Source organism: Phocoena sinus, chromosome 15, assembly GCF_008692025.1.
Source record: "Phocoena sinus isolate mPhoSin1 chromosome 15, mPhoSin1.pri, whole genome shotgun sequence".
Taxonomy (NCBI): domain Eukaryota; kingdom Metazoa; phylum Chordata; class Mammalia; order Artiodactyla; family Phocoenidae; genus Phocoena; species Phocoena sinus.
Genome location: NC_045777.1, coordinates 85,097,482 through 85,120,759, shown reverse-complemented (window position 1 = coordinate 85,120,759; position 23,278 = coordinate 85,097,482). Strand labels below are relative to the sequence as shown.

The following is a 23,278-nucleotide window of genomic DNA, read 5'->3' as shown; positions in this document are numbered from 1 at the left end:
TTCCCTGAGGCGCAAGGCCCGGGGCCCCCTGTCACAGGTCACGGTGAAGATTGTTAGTGGCTTCCCTTCCCGGCCACCCGACCTAGGAGGGCCGGGGTGGAGGCCAAGGTGAGCGGCCCCTGGCCCCATTCATCCTGTTTCCCATGAACCTCGGCCCAGTTCTAAAGCCAGAGCGGATGGACTCTGTCCACATTCAGACCATGCCGTCTGCAGAGCTGAGACGCTCACCATCCGGGCGGAGGAGAAGAAACCCGGTGCGAACCCAAGGCGGGTCTGGCCAGACAGGTTGCCGTCGGACAGAGGCAGTTCCGGGCCAGGGAGCGGCTGAGTCAGCCAAGTGCTGGGCCTGGGCCGGACCTGACGCCCAGTCTGTCGCGGGACCAGGGCTGCGGGTCTGGGCTGTAGGGAGGGGGAGCTCCGCACAGCCCAGCAAAGCGCACGTGGGCTCCGCGGCCCGGTGTGCGGCTGCGTGGCTGCGTCGGGCTCCAGCTCTCACTGGACACACGGGAAGAGGGGGTCTGGGGGCCACGGCAGGCTGCTAGTGGGGGTGCCTGTGCGCGAGCCTCACAGGGAAACAGCCTTGCTCCTGAGGCAGAGACCCAGGCCGGTCTCGGCCATCACCTTCCTGCCGTGGGAAGTCACCATCACAGAGGTCCCCACGCAGGGACTTCGGCATTGCGCCGGCCTGTCTCTCCCTTTGCACCTCTTGCTGGAGTCGGTGGGTCCCTCGGTCCAGGTCTGAGCCACAGCCCGCCGTTTCCTTGTGTTGTTCTGTGATCCCAGATGTCCCAACAGCTCACCCCTGGTTAGACCCGGGGCCGGGGTCCGCCCTGTCCCTGAGACCCAGCAGGAGGAAGAACGTTGTCGGTTCTTCAGTGAAGGAGGCAGGACTCGCTCTGCGTCCAGTGGGCCGTGCCCGTGAAAGCTCAGGTCGGCGGTGGAGCGTCTGCAGCCCCCGACCCAGGGCCGCGGGGCCCGGAGGTGGAGTGGGTGCAGAGTTTGCCCGTCCCCTCGCCGTGCCTGGGAGGATAGCAAGATACCGCTGGGCCTTTGCCGCCCCTCCGGGCTCTCTCCCCTGCACCCCTGACCCCAGGATACCTGCTCTGAGGCCCGCGTGGGGAAGGAGACAACGAGCCCAGCGTCCGCGTTGGTTTTCAAGTGCTCTGCATGCGAGTGGGGGCAGGGTAACAGGAGCAGATGAGCCGAGAACTCGGGGTGCCCCCGGGACTAGGCCAGTAGAGCAGTCAGATGCGGCCCCGGGGGCGGGGAAGAGGGAAAGCGGCCGGCCCTGCAAGCGCCTCATTAATGCTGGGACAGAGGGCGGGGCAGGGGCCCCCTGGGGATGAGCGGGCCCCCAAGCCCCTCCCGCAGGAGCCCTAGGAGCCTCTGGAGCCACCCTCCCCCCGTCTTCCATGCCCCGCTGGACTGACCCTTCCTGGGCCCAAACCCCATCCCGTCGCTTTTCTGGTCCCTCCCCTCAGTGCGTCCCTGTGTCTGTAGGGAAGCACGATGTGCTCCCGAGGGGCCCGTGGGAGCCTCCGGCCCCGCCCCAGTCCGCCCCCCAGCAGCACCTCAGCTGCACCAGGTCCACCTGCGTTCTTCCCGCCACGGTGGGGTCAGCCGCTCCCCCAAACCCGGGCATCCCTCTCACGCCCCCCGGGGTTCCCCACGTCGCCCTGCCTGGGTCCCGGCCTTTCCTAGCAGGCACGGGAGCCCAGGAAGCACTGGTAGAGAAATGACATTATTCGTAACTTTATTTCCATCAATGTAGGAAAGTTATAGAGAATATTCTAGCGCGTAGCTCTTTATTTGGAAAGGATCGCAAACGCCACACCATTCGGAGTCCACGTCCTCGGCCGGAGTCTCCAGAGAACCCTGCAGTTCACCCGACCGGTGGTTCACAGCACACCCCTCGCTAGGCCCCTGAAGGCGGGGAGACCCCAGTCCTGCCCTGGACGAGGGCGCCCTCTGGGCAGAAGGGAAATGGCCTCCCATGGGTCCTGGAAGGGGCTGAGGCCATCCAGGGTCAAGCCACACGGGGCGGGCCCCTGAGTGTCACAGAGCTCGGGGTGGACAGGAGCGGGGCTGCAGCTGAGCTTTGCAGGCAGAGTGGACGCTGGATCGTCCACACCAGGGAGGCATCGTCTCCATGTGGGCAGCTAGGGAGACGGCCACCCAGGGTCGGGTATTGACGCTGCCCGCTGGGCTCCAGACGTGCCGTGACCCCGTGTCCCACCCCAAACACTGGTCCAGCTCTTGCCTCTGCTTCCCAGTCAATCTCTTCGTGAAAGAACCTGCTTGCTTTCACTTGTCTTATGTTGTTTAACTTGGGGAAATGAGGGATAGACAGACAGACAAGTAGACAGACTAGGATACAGAGGCTGAGCGCTCAACCACCAGGCACCACGACCATCTTCCCCCGTCTCGCCACCCACCTGCGTCTCTGCTCCCCTGTTCTCAGACACGTGTCTGGCCCTTTATGGAAAGCTTCCCAACTCTGCCCTTGGGAAGTAGCTTGGGCCCTAGAGTCAGCAGACCCAAGTTCAAATCCAGTCCGTCCTGGGACAAGTGACTTAACTCCTCTAAGCCTCAGTTTTCTAAGGGGGAAAATGAGAATAAGATCTTTTCCCTACAGCTTGAATCTTGTGAATACAAACCACATGGGATGCAGTTGGTTAATTAGGGACCGTGAATTGTGTTTTGCGGACCAGGTCGGCTACAATACAGTCGTGGTCTGTCAGGACCTGGATCTTGCCGTGATGGGAAACTCACTCTACAGGCAAAGAGGAAAAAAAGAAAACCCACCACAGTCGCGAGCAATGTAGCTGGTTTGCTTGAGTGGCTTCTAACTTTGCGTCTCGTGACGGCGGTAGCAGTGATTAAGCTGATAAGATGGTGTGAGCGGTGGTGATGATGGGAAAACAGAGGTCATTGCTGGATGAAACCAAATGCTGGATTTGTTCGGCACTAACCTTTACCACGGAAACATCTGTAAGAAAAAATGTGCTTGTTCTTGTGAGTCTGGAGCTCTCTGGCCTCCACCTCCTTTCAGATTGAAACCACTGGGTTTTTTTAAATACTCTTTGGACGCTCGGAGTCCTAGGGCTGCCGCTGCCTGGTCCGCAGCTGGAGCACCCCTAATGCTGTCCACACGTGTGAACGTGCTCTGTCAGAGCTAAGAGCCCTCGTTAACTCACCCCGTCCTTGGTCCGAGGCACCTGTAATCAGAACCGCTCAAGCTCCTACACTGCTCCAGGACTCTGCAGTTCTGCCAGGACATCCACCAGTGAAAAGGCCGGGAGCTTACCCTCGATTTCCTGTGCAAACTCATGGGGCCAAGGCCACAGCTGGGTCTGGGCTGGTTAAGAGGACATGTTGACCTTAACAGAGGGTGTTTCACTGGAACACCATGAAATCCTGCATTTACAACAGGGGCCACAGCCTCTGGCAGCCCAGAGCGTGCAGTCCGGCCTTGGGCTGGGTGCTTTCCCTGAGGAGCTCGCACTGGTCGGGGTGCATTAGTCATCTGCTGCTGGGTAACAAATTGTCCCAACGTAGCTGTTCAGACAGCACACACCCGCTACCTCGCAGAGTCTGTGGGTCAGGAATCCAGGCTCAACGTAGCTGGGTCCTCTACCTTGGGTCTCTCACAGGGTGTCGCCAGGCCTGCAGCGCTGTCCAAGGGCTTGACCAGGGAGGGCCCCTTTCTGAGCTCATGGGTGGTTGTGCACGGGACCCCGTTTCCTGGGCTCATGGGCAGAGGCCTCCCCGAGGTCCTCGCCTGGCCGCCTCTCCGTGGAGCGTCACCGTATGGGCTGGCTTCCTTAGAGGGAGCTGGGTGGGGGGGGCGGCAAGAGGAGCCAGGAGGGGGCACCAGCAGGAGGGTCGGCTCAGGCTCCCTGACCTGCCTGCGGGAGGCTGCCCACCCCACCGCGTCTGCCATATTATCCTGTGTGTCAGAAGGATCGCGAGGCTGTGAGCACCAGGAGTGGGGTCCCTGGAGCTGCGACCAGGATCCGTGGTGACACACCTGGGCTGCTCTCGGTTCATACGGGAAGCACCAGGGAGACGGACATCTACACACGTCAGCATGTGGTGACTCGATTACCTACCATCTCTACGGGGACAGAGCCCACACAGAGCAGTGCCCTATGTGCCCAGTGCCCAGATAAACCCTCGGGCGATTATCTGGACAGAGGAGTCACCTCGGGGACGAGCTTGGGGGCACCACGCCCCCCTGGCCGGGCCTTGCTCTGCTCTCACACCACCCATTTCATTTCAGCTCGAAAACCCTTTACGTCTGATATTTTCTCCAATCTTACAAACAATGGAACTGCAGCTCAGAGATGGAGCAAAGTCCCAGGTCCCACCAGCTGAGCCCAGACCTTAAACTCGCCAGCCGGGGCTTCTTCCACAGCCTCCCAGCTATGTTTTCTGTAGCCTGGAGTACATGGCGCTGAGTTTTTTGAAAATACTTTTTGTGACCAGTTTGCTGATTCTTCTTGCTAAGCTTCCTTGGAGTCGTTTTTGGTCCTGGCTCAGCAGTGAGGTGATGGACGACAGGCTGGGGGCCGGAGCTCGGAGGGGAAGACGGCAGCAGGGGCGAGACGTGCTAGTCCGAGGGGGCTGCTCCAGGAACCCAGGCACGGCACGTGGGGCTGAATTCCCTGCCCCCCCCTACCCACCCACCCCACCCACTACCCCTGCCCCGGCCCCAGGAATTCCCCTGGGAGGGAGGGAGGGAGGCTCAGAGCCAGGCTGCCTGGGTTTGTACGGCCAAATCCACACGGTTGCTGAGTGTGTGGCCTTGGGCAGGTTACCAGATCTCTCTGGGCCTTAGTGTTCCCGTCTATGTAATGGGCAGTGACTTGTACCCACCGCCCCAGGTTATGAGGATGAAGTGAGGCCAGATGAAGGGTTTGCAAGAGATGCCTGATCCCCTGATATGAAGGGCGCACCATCGATATCGGCATCCGCGCTGTTCACACCCCACTGACGGATCCCTGCGTTAACCGGAAGTTAAAGCAGACGTTAGCACCACTGGATTTGTCTTCACGAGTCCTGGGGGTGCTGGAGAGATGGGGGCTGTCGGTTGAGAGAAGGGTGGTGCGTGTCCCTCATGTGTGTTACAGATTTATCAGATGTGATCTCACTTTGTCTGTTGTAAGCTCTGTTAAAAATTACTTTGTAATGTCAGTGGAAATGCTCATTTACGGGCCTGAGTACCTGCGGGCGGGGCTCACAGCTGCCCGGCGTCCTGGGTGAGCAGGCGTTGGACGTCCCGTTTGGTGGCAGCAGTGACTCACAGCCTTCTTCTGGAGGAGGAGGAGCTGCACGCCTGCTCAGACGTGGCTCCTTCCTGGATCCTTGAGAGCTGCCCCCTCCCTCCTTCCTGGGCCGAGTCGCTGCTTGTCCCTCGGGGCCGAAGCCCCACCACCCATGCAAACCTCCTTTATGGACTGAGGGGGCCCAGAGGCCACACAGTTACCCAGACCTGGAGTCCCTCCCCGCCGGTTATCCTTGCTTAGGGGAACAGATGTGTTGGCAAAGTTTGCTGAGAAGGTGAAATTACATTTGAGAATTGTTTCCTACTCACTTTTTTTTTTTTTTGCGGTACGCGGGCCTCTCCCTGTCGTGGCCTCTCCCGCTGCGGAGCACAGGCTCCGGACGCACAGGCTCAGCGGCCATGGCTCACGGGCCCAGCCGCTCCGCGGCGTGTGGGATCCTCCCGGACCGGGGCGCGAACCCGTGTCCCCTGCATCGGCAGGCGGACTCTCAACCACTGCGCCACCAGGGAAGCCCCTCCTACTCACTTTGACAGGAAATCAGAAACAGTGTTTGACCAGAGACGTGTTGCTGTAATTAAAGAGAACTGATGAATGTACAATATTTTAACGATCACATAAAGAAATTCTTATTTCCTTATATTAAAACATTAACAACGATCCTCAGACCATCCGTTAAAATCTTGCTCTACCCAAGTAATAAATCACTGGCTTACAAAGAGTGAAAGGCAAAACCGAGCATGGTCTGGCCTGGTCCAGCAGCAGCAGTTCCAGCCCCCGGACGCCCGTCAGTCGTGACGCCGGCAGCCGCCCCGCCCCGCAGCTCTCCACTGCTCCATCCCCGCCTCCCCGGCCCATGGTCCCGTGTGAAATCCCCCCCATTCCTGAAGAGCCAGCTGGGTGTTCTGTTTCCAGGAAAGGCCCCACGTCCCCCAGCCACAGAGGTGACCCCTCGTGGCCCTTTGACCCTGTCCTCACATCCCACCTGGTACTGTGACTACTGTGAATTATGTCTCCTGCTGAACCTGTCTTGTCCAGCCTTGTGTCCACCCGCCCCGCCGAGCTAAGCCGAGGGCCTGGTTGATATTCAGGAAAACGTCAGCAAAGTTGCTCCATGGCGACAAATCACCCCCGAGTCTCAGCGCCTGAAACACCCCCTGTGTTTTCTCCTGCGCGTCCCTGTCCTTCACGGTCAGCTACGTCCCTCGTGCTCCCAGACACAGATGGGGATCTGGGGGCCCCGCTGGTCTGGGGGTGGGGAGAGGTCGGCGCTATGGAACACTGTGGAAGCTCCTGCTGGGAAGTGCCCTGCATGTACTGCTCCCCCGTCGTCAGCCAGGCCGGTGTCGGAGGCATGCAGCTCCCTCGGGGGGGAACTGTCTGCAGGGCGGGTGGGCGCCCCCCGCCGCACCACAGGGGCAGAGTGAGCGGGCGAGCAGGGGCCGGATGGTGAACGGTCCCACCCGAGCAACTGACAAGCCCCTGCCCTCCCAGCCTCGGCTGTCTACCAAATGCCTTTGATAGAGGCATTTGGTGCCTGTCCAGCTGCCTCCCTGGAGCAGAGGTTCTGAAAGGTTGACATGAGCCCAGGGCCGCCCAGGGTCTGCGGGACGCAGAGCCAGCAGCCCGTGGGCCAGCGTCCCCTGTCAGCAGCAAGTCTACACCGGGTCAGGGCAGCCACCGTGTATCCCTGATGCCTGGTGGCCACGTCGGGGCCGAGCAAGCCGGCCAAAGTGCTGCCCTCGCTGCTCCGTGGGACCCGCCCGCCGGGTCCAGCCCACAGCACCCAGCTGTGCAGCGCCTCTCCCAGCGCTCAGCCAGAATCCCAGAAGATTCCAGAAACCACTGGGATTCCACTACTGCTATCAGGTGCAAGGAGCCCCCAGAAGTCCAGGAAGCTTCTCTATCACCGCCCTGCCCGGACCTCTCTCCGGGGCTGGGGTGGCGGGAGCGATCCCTCAAGGCCAGTGGGTGACAGCTGTGGGAAAGCGTCGTCTTCCTGGGCCGAGACGCCGGATGGAGAGAATCTCCGCTCTGTGCCCTAACCCTGCACCCGCCCTCCAGCGCTGTCCGTGGGCAATCTGCGTATCAGCAAACGCCAGGGACCGCCAGGCCAGGCCAGCGTGCTTTTAAAAACGAGTTTCATGCATTTTAACACAGCATTCTGAGCAGATGTTCGCGTGCGCCGTACTCCACGAATGCTAAGGTTGGAGAACAAGAGGATCACGATCCATCAGACGCTCCATCGGCTTCCAAACTGAGCACCTTCGTGACAGAAAAGGATTGCACTGGGGGTGTAGACAGACGGCCTTCCTGCAAGTCAGGGTCTCCCGTCAGGGTGGAGACCCTGAGGATCTCAGGAACCAAAAAAAAAATAAGTCTTGAAACTGACGTGCTTTTGCTTGGTGTTCACCTAGGTTTCTCCCTCCCCTGCTGTGTTAGCATCACAAAAGTCCTTGTCACCTGCAGCATTTTTTTGGCAGGAAGGGGCTGTGCTGTAGGACAGCTGGGGGGCGTGGAGACAGCTCAGCCTGGGGACAGTGGCGTCTGGGGCTCAGCCGCCCAGGACGGGACCGGGGGTGGCGGTGGAAGGAGGCTTTGTCCAGCCCGTGTGGACCCCAGAGCCGTCGTGGGCCCTGGGTTTGGCTGTGCTTCGAGAGGGAAACTTGGGGGACTGGGGCGACCCCGCACAGATGGTCCTAACCCACCACCAGGGTAATGGCTGTGCTCAAATTTGCCTTTCACGTTCTAATCGTACAACAGGAATTTTGTGATAGTCGCCCACGGCAAACATGCAGAAGACATTAACTTTATTTATGTTTTGGATTATTAATGTGGCTGTTAAAATTTCTCCGGCTAGTTTTGATTGAATTGTTTTTTTTGTGCGATTCTGTTGTTTAATGGAGCGGTAAATCAGAATTTCTGATAATGAGGCCAAGCATCTGTCACAACAACCTGGCGTGGGTTATTAACATTTCCATTAACGGCAGGGTGGGCAGTGATGATACAGGAGCCGCGCAGTTAGAGCAAAATAAATAGTTGGTGTCAGGCTGAGTGGGTGTTAATTACTATTTTATTCTACACTGGTGGTGGGGAAGATGCGGGGGAGGGGTGCCTCAAGGAGGTCATCCTCTCCCCAGGAGGCCTCTCCAGAGAGACCGTGAGCTGGGCGGTCTCCCTCCGGCGCTGACCACTGACGCGTGGTCCTTTCCATTCATGGCCCTCAATAGACTTGAGTCAAGAGGCAGCGCCCTGGCTGCAGGCAGGGCCGTGGAACGTGAGGGTGCTGGGTTGGCGCCCTGGCCCTGCTGCAATGTCCCCGACAGCTCCGTGGAGCTCCCCAGGGCCCAGCCCAGCGTGAAGTTCACTGGGGGAGGGGTCACCCAGGTGGGAGGAAGGAGTAGCTCCTGGGAGGCAGAGGACAGACGGGCCAGAGGGGAGAAATGTCGCCAAATGTACACGTGCGTCCTCTGCGTCATTCCCAACTTACCCGCGGCTGCCTACGATGCCACGAGGCCATGGCCATGGCGCCCTGTCAGTCACCTTTCACCTTTGGTCTGCAGAGTGTGGCCCTGCTGACACCAACACAGCACCCAGGGGCCCTCGGGGTTGGGAGGGAAGGAGTGGGACCGGGTCCTCCTGGGGGGCGCGGAGCTGTGGCCTCTGTGCCCCGCTCCTGGGAAGGGGCAGCCCCGGGTCTGCAGACGTCAGCTCCACCTGGAGCACGGCTTCGTACCCAGGATCCGGGACTCGTGGTGGGAACACAGATGCCTTTCTTTATTTATTTTTGGCCGCGAGGCGGTGGGATCGTAGTTCCCTGACCAGGGATCGAACCCAGGCCCTCGGCAGTGAAAGCGCAGAGTCCTAACCACTGGGCCGCCAGGGAGCGCCCATAAATGCCTTTATTTGCTCCGAGTTCCACCTGGAACTGAGCATCTCCCTCGGTTATGAATGTGGCGACGTACCAGTGCCGCATCACTGGGGCCTGGGACTCTCTCAGCAGCAGGGCCCCCGGGTGTGCCCCCGGGTGTGCCCCCGGGTGTGCCCCCGTCCCGGCGAGGTTGGATGTTGCTGCGCCGTCTCTTCTCATCCCACCTGACCTCAGAGGCGTCGCTCGAGCAGCTCCTAAGCCTGGCTTCAGGGCTCAGTCACAAGCACGAGCGCGTGGGTTGCCGTGTCACACCTTCGTTTCCAAAGCTCTGCTGTGTCTCGATATAATCGGTTTTCTTTGGGATTCTCCAGATTTTATTTCATGCATTTAAAGGCGCGGTTCTGAGAAGGGTTTGTGGTCATGCTGGCAGACAAGCTGGGTGGTCCAGGGCAGGGTCTCGGGACTTCTCAGCGGACCCCGCTGCTCTCTCCGCAGCCCCGGCCATGGCTCCACAGCACGTGCAGGTGGACCCACTCACGGCCAGCCAGCTGGAGGTCACGTGGGACCCGCCGCCACCCGAGAGCCAGAACGGAAACATCCAGGGCTACAAGGCAAGGCGCCCTCTCGCTTGGTTTGCCTCTTCCTTCCAGGTCACTTGTGGGCCAGGGTCGGTGGCCTGAATCCCCAGATCTCCCGAGGGCTCCGCTGAGACCCTGGCCGCTTCTGCCTCCCGTCCTGACTCAGGCCGACAGGCCCTCGGCCCCCAGCTGGGCGGCTGGGACGGGCTCAGCCTGACCTTGCCCCTGGCCTGGGAGAGCGGAGCCCAGTTCCCCGCGCGGCCAGCAGCACTTCCCGCCCCCTGCACCCCCTCTGGGAGTCCCCACCGCCTTTGCTGACAGTAAAAGGGAAGCCCTCAGGAGAACAGGTTCCCCCCGCACCAAGCCCTGCCCTGGGTCCGAGTCTCTTGTTTGGTAGGTGCAGGATGGGGTCCCAGGATTTGCGTGCTCCTGGGAACCTCACTTTGAGAACCCTTACACTGCACTGTCATGAGTCCACATTAAATATCCCAGAGGTGGGATCCAAGGAAGGCAGCAGCCGTTGCAGTCCGAGCATCAGGTGATGAACAATGACACAGAGTTGGTGGGGGCAGGAAGCCCCCCGCAGTGTTCCACCTCCAACATCACCCCTGCGTAGGGGGCTCGGACCCCGTGAGATCAGCTAAAACCGTCCGGAAGTGCCGTCCCTTGAAAATTCCCCACCTTCCTCCGGAGTGAATCCGGTCTGTCGAGCCCAAGTTGAACAGTCATCAGAATCCATGGGCTAGCCTACCCTGAAGACTATTGGACCAATTCAGTGTCCCTTTAAAAATGACATTTGTAGGTGTTCTGTGAAAATATATACCATCCTCCACGGCAGGGCACCTGCAGTGATGAATGAGGTAACGGAAAGTCCCCTGAGCCCGGAGCCAAGGTGCTATTTATGTATGTCCAAAACATGTTTCCTAATTTCCTAATGACAGAGACATTGAACCTGGATATTGAGTTCAGGTTAGTAAGGCCTGTTCCAGCAGAGCGTCTCATCTGGCCAGTTCAGAGCAGAAGCTGAATGCATCTTGCAGGTAGATACGGCGAGGCGCCCCCGCAGCTCCGCTCCGGCCTGGCCGGGCATGGGGGCACGGGAGAGCAGGCCCCGGGCTTCGGCTGCCCTGCGCGTGGGCCAGCGGCTCTCACGGCCCGGCCTGTTGTAGGCCCACAGAGCCGAGGTGGATCCGTGGATGGGGGTTGTCTGTGGGTGGCCTGGATGGCACTGGCTTGGGCAGCGGTCCTCGGCCAGCTGTCTAGGGAAACAGTTCTGATGACCTTAGAAAACCTTTGTACGCGGGCATCGTGTTCGCCCACGGGCGCATTAAAAACTAGACGAGAAGAAACGGAACCCAGGAGAAACAAGGGCTGCTCCAGCAGGGCTGAGCCCTACGTGGTTCATCTCCACGTTATTTTTGGCTGTTTTAGTATCCAGAGTGTGGGGTCACATTGATCCAAGCCTTCGATCTCAGCCTTAAAGAAAACGTGGGAGCATAGGGTAGAAGCTGGGGGCTTGTTCTACCCACAGGCTGGAGCAGGGGGTAGATTGGTCTCCCTTCTGTCCAGAAGCTTGGGGGAAGGGGCAGGGCCCCCACAGCCAGCCCTGTGAGAGAAAAGGCACTTTCCTGGCAGCCGAAGGAGATGCCACCGAAATGCCACCTCCATCCTCAGGCCCCGTCCACCCTGGCCTGGCCTCAGCCACCCCCGACTCTGCAGAGCACAGCTCGGCCCCCGGGACTCAGGTCCCCTCTGGCTCAGTGGCCACCTGCCCCCAGGCTGAGGAACAGAGGGGGCGCCACCCCTTCCCTCCCACGCTGGCCTCCAGCCCCCGGCTCTTTCTGGCAGATCTACTACTGGGAGGCGGACAGCCGGAACGAAACGGAGAAGATGAGGGTGCTGTTCCTGCCCGAGACCACGGCGAAGCTGAAGAACCTCACCAGCCACACCAAGTACCTGGTCAGCATCTCGGCCTTCAACGCTGCTGGAGACGGGCCCAGGAGTGACCCCCGGCAGGGCCGGACCCACCAGGCCGGTAGGAGGACACGTGTTTCCTTTCCACAGCCTGGGTCACCTCCCTGCCCTGCTGTTCCCCGACCCTCCCTCTCCATTCCCTCGGCTCTCCACTCTGCCTGTCCTGTAAGCCAGATCCCGCGTAGCTGGGAATTTCTGGGTCCGATTCGTGTGGTGTCCCCAGCGCCCAGCCCAGGCCTGCTGCGTGGAGCTGCCCCGTGAACATTCACCAGTGTGAGCAGCGTGGGCAGTGGGGGGCCGGGCTTCCGTCTGCACAAGGCCTCATCTGTCACCGGCAGGACTTGCTCCAGGCCCCCGGGGGATTCTCTCTGGGTCCAGATCCCGGGGCAGGGGGAGCTCCTTGTATGTTGATGTGCTGAGCCCAGGCCGCAGTGTTGGCCTCCCCGGGCCTCTGGGCCACAGAGTCCCCTGGAAGCAGCTGGCAGGCCGTCTCTCAGACACACGCCCCGCGCAGGTCCTAGGGCGTGGCCGGGCTGCCCTGCTGGGGGTCACACTGCCCGTGACCTCCTCTCCTGATCTGGGGTACGTTCTGAGCCGCTCACTCACTCTCCTGGCGACTCGCAGAGTCCCTAGTGGTCTGGGGCGCTTCCTGAGGCTGACCAGGCTTCCCGAGGGAACGGCGGCTGGGCCCTGGGTCCCGGGAGCTCTGGGGCCTTCTTGAGATGCAGGGAGTGGAAGGCTGGCAGTGTAAGTTAGGGAGCCCGTGGGGCACAGACCCACCGGCTCCGGGATCCCCAAACCTCTGTGGGTTCAGCCTTCCCGGGAACAGGGGCTCCTGAGAGTCAGGCCCCCTGGGAGATGACCATAACTGCATTTCAGGGACTGCGTCCTCGGGGCCCGTCCAGCAGCCCGGGAGGGGCTGTCTGTAGACTGTGGGCTCTGAGCGGGAAGGGTATGGGCGGACCTGTGGGGCCGAGGGTAGGAGGTGGAGGCCCTCGGGCGCTGCGGGCCTGGCGGGTCACAGGGCCAAAGGGCCCCCAGGGACGGGGGAGGATGGAAGGGGGGCAAGTGGGGGCCGATACAGTGGGCATTTCTGAGCACGGAGGGGAACCCAGCTAGGGGGGGGGCGTCAGTGCCCACTGGGGTAGGGGCAGCTCTGGGTGCCAGCACCCACCCGGCCCTCCCACGGGGCCCAGGCAGACGGGAGCCGCGGGCGGGGTCGGCGTCCTGCCCGGCCACACAGCCTGCCTCTGCGTCTGCCAGGAGCTTCTTCCAGCTCAGGGTGGCGCGTGAGCTCCCCCATCCCCAGACCAAGGGGGACTGGGAGATGGCCGGGCGCCCGTGGGATTTCAGATGAGGACCAGTGTGCAGGGGTGTCCTCAGAGGCTCTGGGCCCCCTAGGCGGGGAGGGGAGGGGAGGGGAGGGGAGGGGAGAGCCCACCCCCCCACCCCCGCGGAGGAGCAGAACTGGAGCCCGTGGAAACCTCCAGCAGGTGCTAGAAGATGGCGCTGTCTGCACCTCATTTTCTGTTTCCATTATTCGTGTTTATGCCTTTGTCATTTCACCTCTCAGGCTCCTTTGTGTTTAAACACTGCCGTTTTCTCTGCTCTTCTCGGGAGGCTCTGAGTTTCTGATTTTGACCCTGGGAAGTTCGGAGATGACCAATAAATCTCCTTTTCATCCACGGCATTGAGACTTCACTAAGTTGGAGTTACCATCTAATAAGATCCCTATTCCACACGGAGGCGTAGACACGTGTGTAGACGACGTAACGGGGCTTTGGTGACTTCCTCTCTGTCCTGTCCTCCAGCTCCCGGGACCCCCAGCTTCCTGGCATTCTCGGAAGTAACCTCCACCACGCTGAATGTTTCGTGGGGGGAGCCCACGGCAGCCAATGGCGTCCTGCAGGGCTACCGAGTGGTGTACGAGCCCTTAGCACCTGTCCAAGGTAAGCCTCCCGGCTGCGTGACACCTACCGTCCACATGGCACGGCTCTGGGAGGGGCGGGTGAACCGACTGAGCGCGTCCGGGGCTCCACACGGCCCCTCCGCAGGGCCCCTGACCCGGCCTCCTTATTACCCAAGCCTCTCCTGCTGCGCCTGCCATCTCAGCGCTCGTCCCACCCTGGGTTGCCGCAAGCTGGAGCCACGTGGGCAGCTGGGCCCGGACGCTTCCCTTCGGTGCTCCTCCGGGGCTGCCCTCATTCTTCTGTTTACTCAGCGAGGTTTTTGTTTGTTTTTTGTGTCGGGGGTGGGGGTTTTGGGCCCGCACCTTGCGGGATGTTTCCCCACCGGGGACTGAACCCGGCCCACCGCAGTGAAAGTGCCACGCACTAACCACTAGACTGCCAGGGAACTCCGCTCAGCAAGTCTTTTTTAAGCGCCTGCTGTGTGCCAGGTGCCGTTCTAGATGCTGGAGTCTGTGGATCCAGGGAAGCTGGGATCTGAGCTGACCTGTTCATCGAGATCCTTGCTTTCCTGAGTGCAGTGAGCTGCGCTCCAAGGAGGAAAGAGCAACACACAAACACACACACACACACACACACACACACACACACACACACACAAAGTCTGATAGTGATCAGTGCCACGAGGAGGAGAGTGGGACTGTGTGAGAGCCTCGGGCGTGGAGCGGGGACAGGCGCTGAGAGACAGGAAGGGCCCAAGCGCCCAGCGTCCGAGGCGAGACTGGCCCACAGTGGCTCGGTCACGCGGGGCCTGCAGGGAGGGGGCAATGTCAGTCGTCCGGGCGGCCGCAGGGCCAGTGACATGGGGCCGAGGTGGAGCCAGAGGCACCGGGTCTGAGTTACAGGAGACCGGGATCCCCGGCTGAATCAACCCCCAGCGCCACCAGGGGGGCTGGCAGGGGGCTCCGGGCGGGGATAATGGACGGGAGAGGAGACGACAGGTGCAGGGATGGACAGGGTGGGCGGGAAGGAGCCGGGCCGTGACGGCATGGCTCTGTCCCTGCGCCCCTGCTGTAGTTGGTGCCGCCAGCTCTGTGTTGATTTGATCTCTTATCCACTCATCTCTGCCCGCTGCCCCACTCCCAGAGCTCACACTGAGGGCCAAGCGGGCATTCTTCTCTGTCCCCACTGTGTGCCCGGCACTGTGGTGCAGAGAAGGGAGGTGAGGCCCTGGTCATAGACACAGACAGACTGTAGAAATTATGGATTATTTAATGTCTGGGAGGAAAAGATATCACCAACACATCAAATGATATTGGCTCTCCATTTAAAGCCGTGATAAAAGTTTCTTTTAAAACAAGCACATTCAAGTAATACAGGGAGCGGATTCGAAGAAGGAACGTTAAGCCCTAGATTTTATTTCATCGAGTCTACACCGCCATGGCCTGGGAGGTTCATTGTTATTTTATGAAGCGCTGAGAAAGAAAAATGCTTCCACTAAACCACAGCCCAGTCCTCTTGAAGCATCATTCCAAGCTGCATCCCAAATCAGAGATGTAAAAATGCGAGGGGGAAAAAGCGCGTCTCAGAAAATCGATGAACTTAGGTAAATAGCAGTAGAGGTGACAGAGGGTCCTTCCTGTCTCTCACGTGAACTTAGGTAAATAACAGTAGAGGCGACGTGTGGAAACGGTTTGTAGAACAGCCAAGAGGCTGGGGACCCGCACTGATTCAGCGCGCTCTGCTGTATCTTTCCAGGACCCAGCGCCTGTCTGGGGACAGGTGGCCTGGGCGTGGGCTTGGGTCAAGGTCCGGAAGGGAGACGGGGCCACATTCCCGCCCGTTAGGTAGGGAGGGAGGGCCAAGAATTGCTGGAGGCTTCCGTTTTGCTCACCGGCGTTCCCTGCACATGCATGCACGCGCACAGATTCCCGAGCCCAGGTCCCAAACACCTTCTCAAGGATATTAAACCCACTGGTGCCATTCAGATGAGAAAGGGTTGCCAAGAACGGTGCCTGACTGGCCTCCGCCTCCGTCCTCACCCCAGACCGTGAGTGAGGTTTCCCACGCTTTCCTCCGGCAAGTGACTGACAGCTGAGCAGACCATCTGTGTGGGTGGGTTTGCACAGTCTTTCCAGAAACCCCACGGCCCACAGCTGTCTCCTTGGCCTCCCGGCGAGGGCCACCGCCGGCCGGATTCTGCAGCGGGGCCTGGCTGTGCCCCCCGTTACCCTCCTCTGCACGGTCAGGCGCTAGAATTGCTGCAGAGCTTCCCCACGCCCGCCCCCAGCCCCCCGCCTCATCGCCGGGGGCGCAGCAGCAGCTCCGGTTCCCGGTGTCCTCGGGGCCGCTCGTTTGTTTCACATTGTGTGGACACTCAGGTTCACCACGAGCAGCTCACAGGGTTCTCCCGGTGCCCCCGTCAACGCGACCCCACCGAGCGCGCCGACCGGTAGGCGCTGCCCCTCCGGCACTGGCTACACAGCAGGCCGCACCCACCGCTCTTGTGCGTTCTCTCCTCATTCTCAGCACAGCCCTGCAGGGTGCACCGGCATCTGTCCTCACGCCCACAGACAAAGCGGGCGGGCTGGGCTGCCCTGGTGGTGCAGTGGTTGGCGGTCCGCCTGCCGATGCAGGGGACACGGGTTCGTGCCCTGGTCCGGGAAGATCCCACATGCCGCGGAGCGGCTGGGCCCGTGAGCCATGGCCGCTGAGCCTGCACGTCCGGAGCCTGTGCTCCGCAACGGGAGGGGCCACAGGAGTGAGAGGCCCCGCGTACCGGAAAAAAAAAAAAAGAGCAGTCGGGCTTCGGGACCTTAAGACGTTGTCCACGGCCTACCATGGGGGAACGGGGGGAGAGGAGGGATTCGAACCCAGGCGGGCAGGTTCAAGAGCCGAGGTCTTATCTGTCACGTGATGGGGAACGTCCGGAGTTTGTCAGGAAATCGTCTTGCTTCCCAGCCGCGGGTGGGGCTTGCCGTTCCCTGGAGTGACAACAGGTGGAGTCGCTTCGGTCACAGCAGTCTTCGCCTCGTTTCACAAGTAGCGAGACGCCCGCCGTCCGCAGCAGCGTCCCTTGTCTGTGGGGAGGCCCGCTGCTCTCAGCCTGGGTCTCCGGCCAGTGTGCCAGCCCTGCCATCGGAGCAGGGACGGGGGCTCAGCCCTGCGCTCACTCAGCCGCCACCCCGGCTCCTGCGCCCTCAGCAGCAAACTGTAGCAGACGCCAGGCTCTGGCTGTGCACGTCCCAGACCCACTTGACGCCTGCTTGCCTGTCGAGTGGCCGGTCAGGGCTGGGGCTACCCCATGTGACGGTGACGGTGACAGGAAGCGTCCAGTTCCCGCCTGAGGCGTCGCAGGGCTGCCTCTAAGCACCAGGCCGGCACTAAGCCGGGCCGCCAACCGCAGGCCACCCTGCCCCTGACAGCTCAAGCCTTGCTCCCGCTGGGGTGAGGCTGGCCACAGGCCTCGAGCCTCCCCCGGCCTCTGTGGCAACCAGCAAACACCCCTTCCCCAGGAGCAGAGCTCACCGACCCACTGCCCTGGTGCCGCCCTGGTGACCCTATGACCTTCCCGAAGTGCCCCACTCACGGCAACCCGGCATCACGTCCCAGGGATCCCACCACGAGCCCTTCTGGACCACGGCCTCTGCCAGAACCCTGACTTAGCCAGATGTACACTAGTCCTGGGCCCTTCCAGCAGCCATGGCTGGCAGCCAGGAGAGGAGCACGGCCCGGCCGCAGTGGGGCCGTAAGGAGGCCGTCACGTGGGGCGTGGGCAGTGGCTGCCGGTGGCGGTCCTGCTGGGGGGTGTCATGGGTCGAGCACAGGAAGGCCCCAGATCAAGCCCATTGCGTTCCTCCAGACTCGGCCGCGTGACTCGCAGTGGCCACTGGGGCAGTAGCCGTCGTGGGGCGGGCGAGAGCGTTTGCACGCGGGAGGCACCCTGTCCTCTCGTGGACACGCCTGAGCCGGCCCTCGGGGAGATGCTGGGGACGTGACCTCTCCGTCCTCTTGCCTTGGCGGACAGCCAGCCACCTGCCGGGCACGTGAGGACCAGCCACAGCTGCACGCAGGAGCCCGGCCGCGATCGGCCACGCCAGACGCCTCCCAAGGCCTGACCAGCAGGATGGCGAGCTGAGCTCCACGGTGGCCGCCATAAGCCCTGGGTGCTGGGGCAGCGTGGCCACCGTGGAGTGGGAGAGCTGCAGCCGGGGACCCAGGTGGATCGCAGCGCCCGGAGTTCGACGTGCTTTCGAACAGTCACCGCAGGGTCTGGGATCCGGCCCTCCTGACACTGCTGTGAGGTGGGCACTGCCCACTCAGGACCGACGGGAAACGGAGGCCTGCAGAGGTCCAGTGCATCGTCCGGCGTCACACAGGGAAGAAGTAACAGGCCTGGGACAGGCTCCAGATCCTGGGGCGTCCGCACTCCCATCCCGCGGGCCGACCCTGCGAGTTTCAGAGGGAACCCGCCCTCTGCCGATCATGGAGCAGCGGCGCTCGCCCTGGGCGCCTCTCTGCCAGGGCTCTTTGGGGCGTTCTCACCTAAGACCGCACCGTTGCCTAGCTGAGCAGCCCGACACCGTGGACAGGAGCGTGGGTGAGAACAGAGAGGCTGAACGCCAGGCCGTGGCTGTGAAAGCACCACACAGCTTCCCGGACCCGCTGAGGGCAGGCTGCCCGGCACCTCGGGCCCTGGTCCGGCCCTGGCTGCCCTGCGTCCCACACCTGGGCCCATCCCTCCCCAGCGGCCCCCAGTGCCCCGATTTCTATGTCTCCTCCCCTCAGCGCGGCTGGCTGATCTGATGGGTGCGCAGGCCTCTTGGAGGGCGTCTCCTGGAGAAGCCTGGCCCTCACCCCCTTCGCGGTTGATCTGGGATTTAGGCAGGGAAACATGAAAGTGGGAAGCGGGACTCCGGACCATTTCAGTACTCTCATATGCCTCAGAGGACCCGAGCAGCTCCCAGAGATATGGCTGCAAACGTAGGGAGAAGCTCGAGCATCTTTATATTAACTCTCTGTGGTAACGCCGCTTCCCTTGTGAAGATCACCGAGGATATGATATTTACGTTGATATACACATGCACAAGTCTGTGGTAAAGACAGTAAGAAAGCAGTTGTAAAGCAGTGACCTCCCCCTGGGGTGACCCTTCTTCATGCCCCCTCCCCCAGGCCCGGGCAGCGTCTGGAGGGACACCTGCAGACCCTGGTCGGGCAGCCTGCAGCCCAGGCCCCGGGAACAGGGGCGTCGATGTGGTACTGCAGTGCTGTGGACCCCGGGTCCCTCCACCAGGAAAGTAGGCCTGGCTGCATGGGGAGCCCCCAGGCCCTCGGAACACTGAGCCGTGTTCTTGGGAATCTGATTCCATAGAAGAGCTATTTTGTTTTCGTACGCGTTTGAAATGGAAGTATTTCAGGCAACTGCACCCTGAGGTTTGGAGTACAGGGTGGTTTTAAAGTTGACTGAATAAATAAGACACTGACGTGGTTGGGATGGGGGAGGGGGAGGGAAGCGGACTTAGCTCCACCTCTTGGCGGGACAGAGTTCACAGATCTGTGCACGGGGTTGGTTTTGCTCTGAGGAGAAGGAGGGCATTTTTTAACAAAAGAAGGGGCTGCTCTCCAGGAAAACTATCTGGCAGGATCCCGCGTGTGTTCACTGGTGACGGTCAACCATGCGTGCGGACTCATCCCTGAAACCCCGCTCTGGAGCGATGCAGCTGAGGGGCGGCCTCTCTGTGCAGAAATGGCCCTCCTTCTCTACCGAAAAGCTCCAATCACGCAAGAGCGGGCCCAAATTGCTCCGAAACAACTTGAAGAGAATCAGGTCACTGAACAAATGTTTCATAAAAGGCGCAACATGAAGACGGTAAGCCCACTAGAAGGGCTTCTAGAGCCTGTAGGATCAGAGGAATCTGCTTTGATGACTCTGAAAGCTGGACCCACTTTTGTAGCGAGGACGCACGTTGTTGGGCTCTTCTGAGGTCAAGGCCACCCTAGGATTCAAGGTGCAGATAACACCGGCCGGTCGCAGCGAGGGCAGGTGGCCCCTTGGTCTTGGGAAGCACGGCCGTTCTCTGTGTACGGGACACGGTGGCGCAGACGCCGGACCCAGGAAGCAGGCACCCGGCGCGGCTCTTCCGCACGACCTCTGCTGACTCACAGTCCTGGAATTGCCCCAGCCTGACACCCTCCTCCAAGAGGTGCCCGACAGACATCGGTGTGTTGAAGGCTCTGAGAAGTCCCGCAGTCTAGAGCTTATGTAGCTTTTTTGTTTGAATGCTTCATTTTCAGACTTGTTTTACCAAAGAACCCTATTTTCCCTTCTGGAAAATGCTGCGTTTGTGTACTTTTCAGTTTGTATCCCCCTGCCAAAGTGTCCAATCTCTATTTTCTAATTAAACCTAGTACACCCAGCATCACAATCTGCTCGGTGTGAGGGAAGCGTCTCTGTGCTGGCACAGGTCTGTAGAGCTGCGTCACCACCACTCTCTGTGGTGACAGGTTCGTCATGTTTTCAGGGTCTGTGGATGAAGTTGTCACGCGTTGCCAAAGCCTTTAGGCGGCAGAGTGGGCCCCGTGGGGGGGGCCGCCTGCAGCCCATGCAGAGCCTTCCTCCATCTTCCTCCTCCACATTCTGTCCCCCGACTAAGTTGGGAAGCCCCGAGGTCGCCTCCGACGTGACACAGGGCTTTGTGCGGCTCCGAGCCATGTGGGGAGGGACCCTCCAGACGTCAGGGGCCTGCCCCACCTTGGTGCCTGTCGCCGGGGTTCTCTCCCCACCCCAGCGTGGCCAGTGAGCCGGGGCCTCCTCCCGTGTGCTGTGAGGGTGGTTCTTCCCCGTGTCAGCACCCACTTACCAAGCTTAGACTCTAATGGCACTTATGTGTGCTGAAAATCGGCCATTACCACCATTTACAGTCCCAGTGGTAAGAACGCTTCCTCAGCAAACCTCGCGGCCTCCTGGTTATTAGAGCTGAAGAGACGGTGCTCAGGGCCCCTCTTGCCCTTCCCTGCGGCTCTAGGGGTGAGCAAGGTGGTGACGGTGGACGTGAAGGGGAACTGGCAGCGCTGGCTGAAGGTGCGCGACCTCACCAAGGGGGTGACCTACTTCTTCCGAGTGCAAGCACGGACCATCGCCTACGGGCCCGAGCTGCGGGCCAGCGTCACGGCCGGGCCGGCCGAGGGTGAGTATCGGGCCTCCTTCGTCCGGTCAGGGCTTGGTCTGCACTCCCGACGAGCCGTGCTGGACGCTCAGAGCTGGCATCAGCTCAGGACTCTTTTGGCCCCGCCTTCCAAGGCGTGTGTTAACTGAACGTCTGCAGGCGGACGCATTCAGTGTGGGCGAGCAAGTTCTTAGGTGTTGAGTGTGTCCAGTTTGTATTTGTTTTCTGGAAAAAAAGCGAAAAGAAGTGCATTCAATTTTTGAAATAAGATACGTAAGAAAAATTTGAAGTTTTCCTGGCATGAAGAGGAGCCTCGTGGTTTCCACTGCACAAATGCCCTTGGCCTCTGTTTAAGTGCTTTTGGAGGAGAGGGCAGTGGATCGAGAGGGCACCTCCACGCCTCAGCTCTCTTGATGCTCTGATGGACCTGTGAGGCCAGTGTCAGCCCCACCCTGACTTTCAAGATGAGGGACCGGGACTGACCGGGGGTGAGCCCGCCTGAAGACCTAGCAGCAGAGCTGGCCCCTCTGCAGGCCCAGGAGTCCCAGGCCAAAGCCCACCCGCTCTTTTCTCCTCTGTCCACAGGTTCCCCGGGCTCCCCTCGAGACGTCTCGGTCACCAGATCCGCCTCTGAGCTCACCCTGCAGTGGACGGAGGGCCGCGCGGGCAGGACGCCCACCACGGGCTACGTCATCGAGGCCAGGCCCTCAGGTAGGGCGCGCGAAACCCCGAAACGGTGTCTCTGCATCTGTAAAAGAGGGGATGTGTCAGAGCTTGGGGCCTCCCCGGCCCAGCATCTCCTTGATGACGTGGAGACAGAGGGCATTGACTTGAAATGAGAGGTGCCCTCTCACTCCCCCACCCCCCGTTGGTGTTGTTAAATATTTATTATTTATTTTGGCTGCGCCGGGTCTCCGATGCGGCACACGGGATCTTCGTTGTGGCCTGCGGACTCTTCGTTGCAGCCTGCGGGATCTAGTTCCCTGGCCAGGGATGGAACCCCATTGGGAGCGCGGAGCCCTACCCACTGGACCACTGGGGAAGCCCCCACCGCCCCGCTCTCATAACCACAGCTGCGCTAGCAGCCTCACAGGCATCAGGCCCATGGTGTCCTGGCCACGTTACCCAGGCTTAGGGGGAGGGTGATTGTCACTCAGATACACGTGCGTGAGAACTTAGGGTCACTTAAGGACGTTCTCAGCTTAGCGGTGAGACCCGCGAGTGTTTTCAGGGGCTCCGCTCGAGATCTCAGTGGAAAGTGTCCTGCTCATTTCGGATCGTCATGAACCTTCCTGTCAGTAGTGAAACCCACACGTCACCCGCTGGGAGCGAGGTTGAGATCCGCCCCGACCCCATCCACCCTAAGAGGGCTTCCGCCTTCTCTCTATTCAAGTAATACCTAAGGGCGGACATCACTGGAAAGTGAAGGATGGTTTGAGTCGGATGTTACAGCTGGAGCTGGGGGGGGTATCACCCTCGCAGGAGCCCCGGGCACGTTCACCGCGACCTTCAGACGGCCGTACGGCTCAGCGTGAACGTCCGAGTGTGAAAATACACGGCGTGCCGGGGACGCACTGGGAAAGCGAATCTCCAGGCCCCGCCTCCAGATGGACCACAGCGCCGCGAGCACTTCAGTGTGATGTTTAAAGAAGCTATTAGACCAAGAGGGAAGATCCCCAAAGTTGCAGACGTCACAGGCGTCCCTCCTCCCCACCAAATGGCTTTTGAAAGATTACTGGTTAGAAGTGCCTTCTAGAAACTTCTAAGGAGAAACCTAGTACATAAAACCAAAACAGTTTCTACGTAAAGGTGATGTGAATACTTCTTTGGCTCAAGAATGCCCACGTTCAGCCCCCGGGCCTGGGGGATCCCGACAGTTTCTGATAAGCAGGGCATCTGGCCTTTTCTGGAAATGGAGGGTCCCAAATCCGTGACGGACGGGGCTGGACTCGCCAGAGGCCTCTGTGGTCACTTGTTCCCCCCGTACCTCTGAAAGCAGTGGACCCAGAAGAGCCAGCCAGCTCTCTGCTGGCGACATCTGACCCGGGGCACTTGCGGAGATCAACAAGTGCCGCGGGCTTCCCTGGTGGCGCGGTGGTCGAGGGTCTGCCTGCCAATGCAGGGGACGCGGGTTCGTGCCCCGGTCCGGGAAGATCCCACAAGCCGCGGAGCGGCTGGGCCCGTGAGCCATGGCCGCTGAGCCTGCGCGTCCGGAGCCTGCGCTCCGCAACAGGAGAGGCCACGGCTGCAAGAGGCCCGTGTACCGCAAAAAAAAAAAAAAAAAAACAAAAAAACAAAAAAGAACCACATGCCGTGGCTGAAAGGCCCTGTGAGGTCTGTGCCCAGACTGAGGCAGTGGAGGCTGCACTGGCCTCAGGAGGCAGGCTGCTTGCTCCCCAAATGCAAGGAGAGCGTTTGTTGCAAACGTTGCCCTGCTCAGGCCCACCAAGGGGCTCCATCAGCTTCGACGGGAAAGAATACGTGTTTATCTTCACTA

The 23,278-nt window shown here is 60.7% G+C and overlaps 1 protein-coding gene across 1 annotated transcript in view; it reads left to right on the top strand.

The window, feature by feature from the left end:
- SDK1 (sidekick cell adhesion molecule 1) overlaps nucleotides 1–23,278 on the top strand; it is a 530,463-nt gene that overhangs the window by 476,098 nt on the left and 31,087 nt on the right. Inside the window, exons 34-38 of the mRNA XM_032606677.1 lie at nucleotides 9,652–9,767; nucleotides 11,583–11,769; nucleotides 13,520–13,657; nucleotides 20,641–20,802; nucleotides 21,367–21,492. Coding sequence (XP_032462568.1) covers nucleotides 9,652–9,767; nucleotides 11,583–11,769; nucleotides 13,520–13,657; nucleotides 20,641–20,802; nucleotides 21,367–21,492 — 729 coding nt within the window. The remainder of the gene's footprint in view (nucleotides 1–9,651; nucleotides 9,768–11,582; nucleotides 11,770–13,519; nucleotides 13,658–20,640; nucleotides 20,803–21,366; nucleotides 21,493–23,278) is intronic.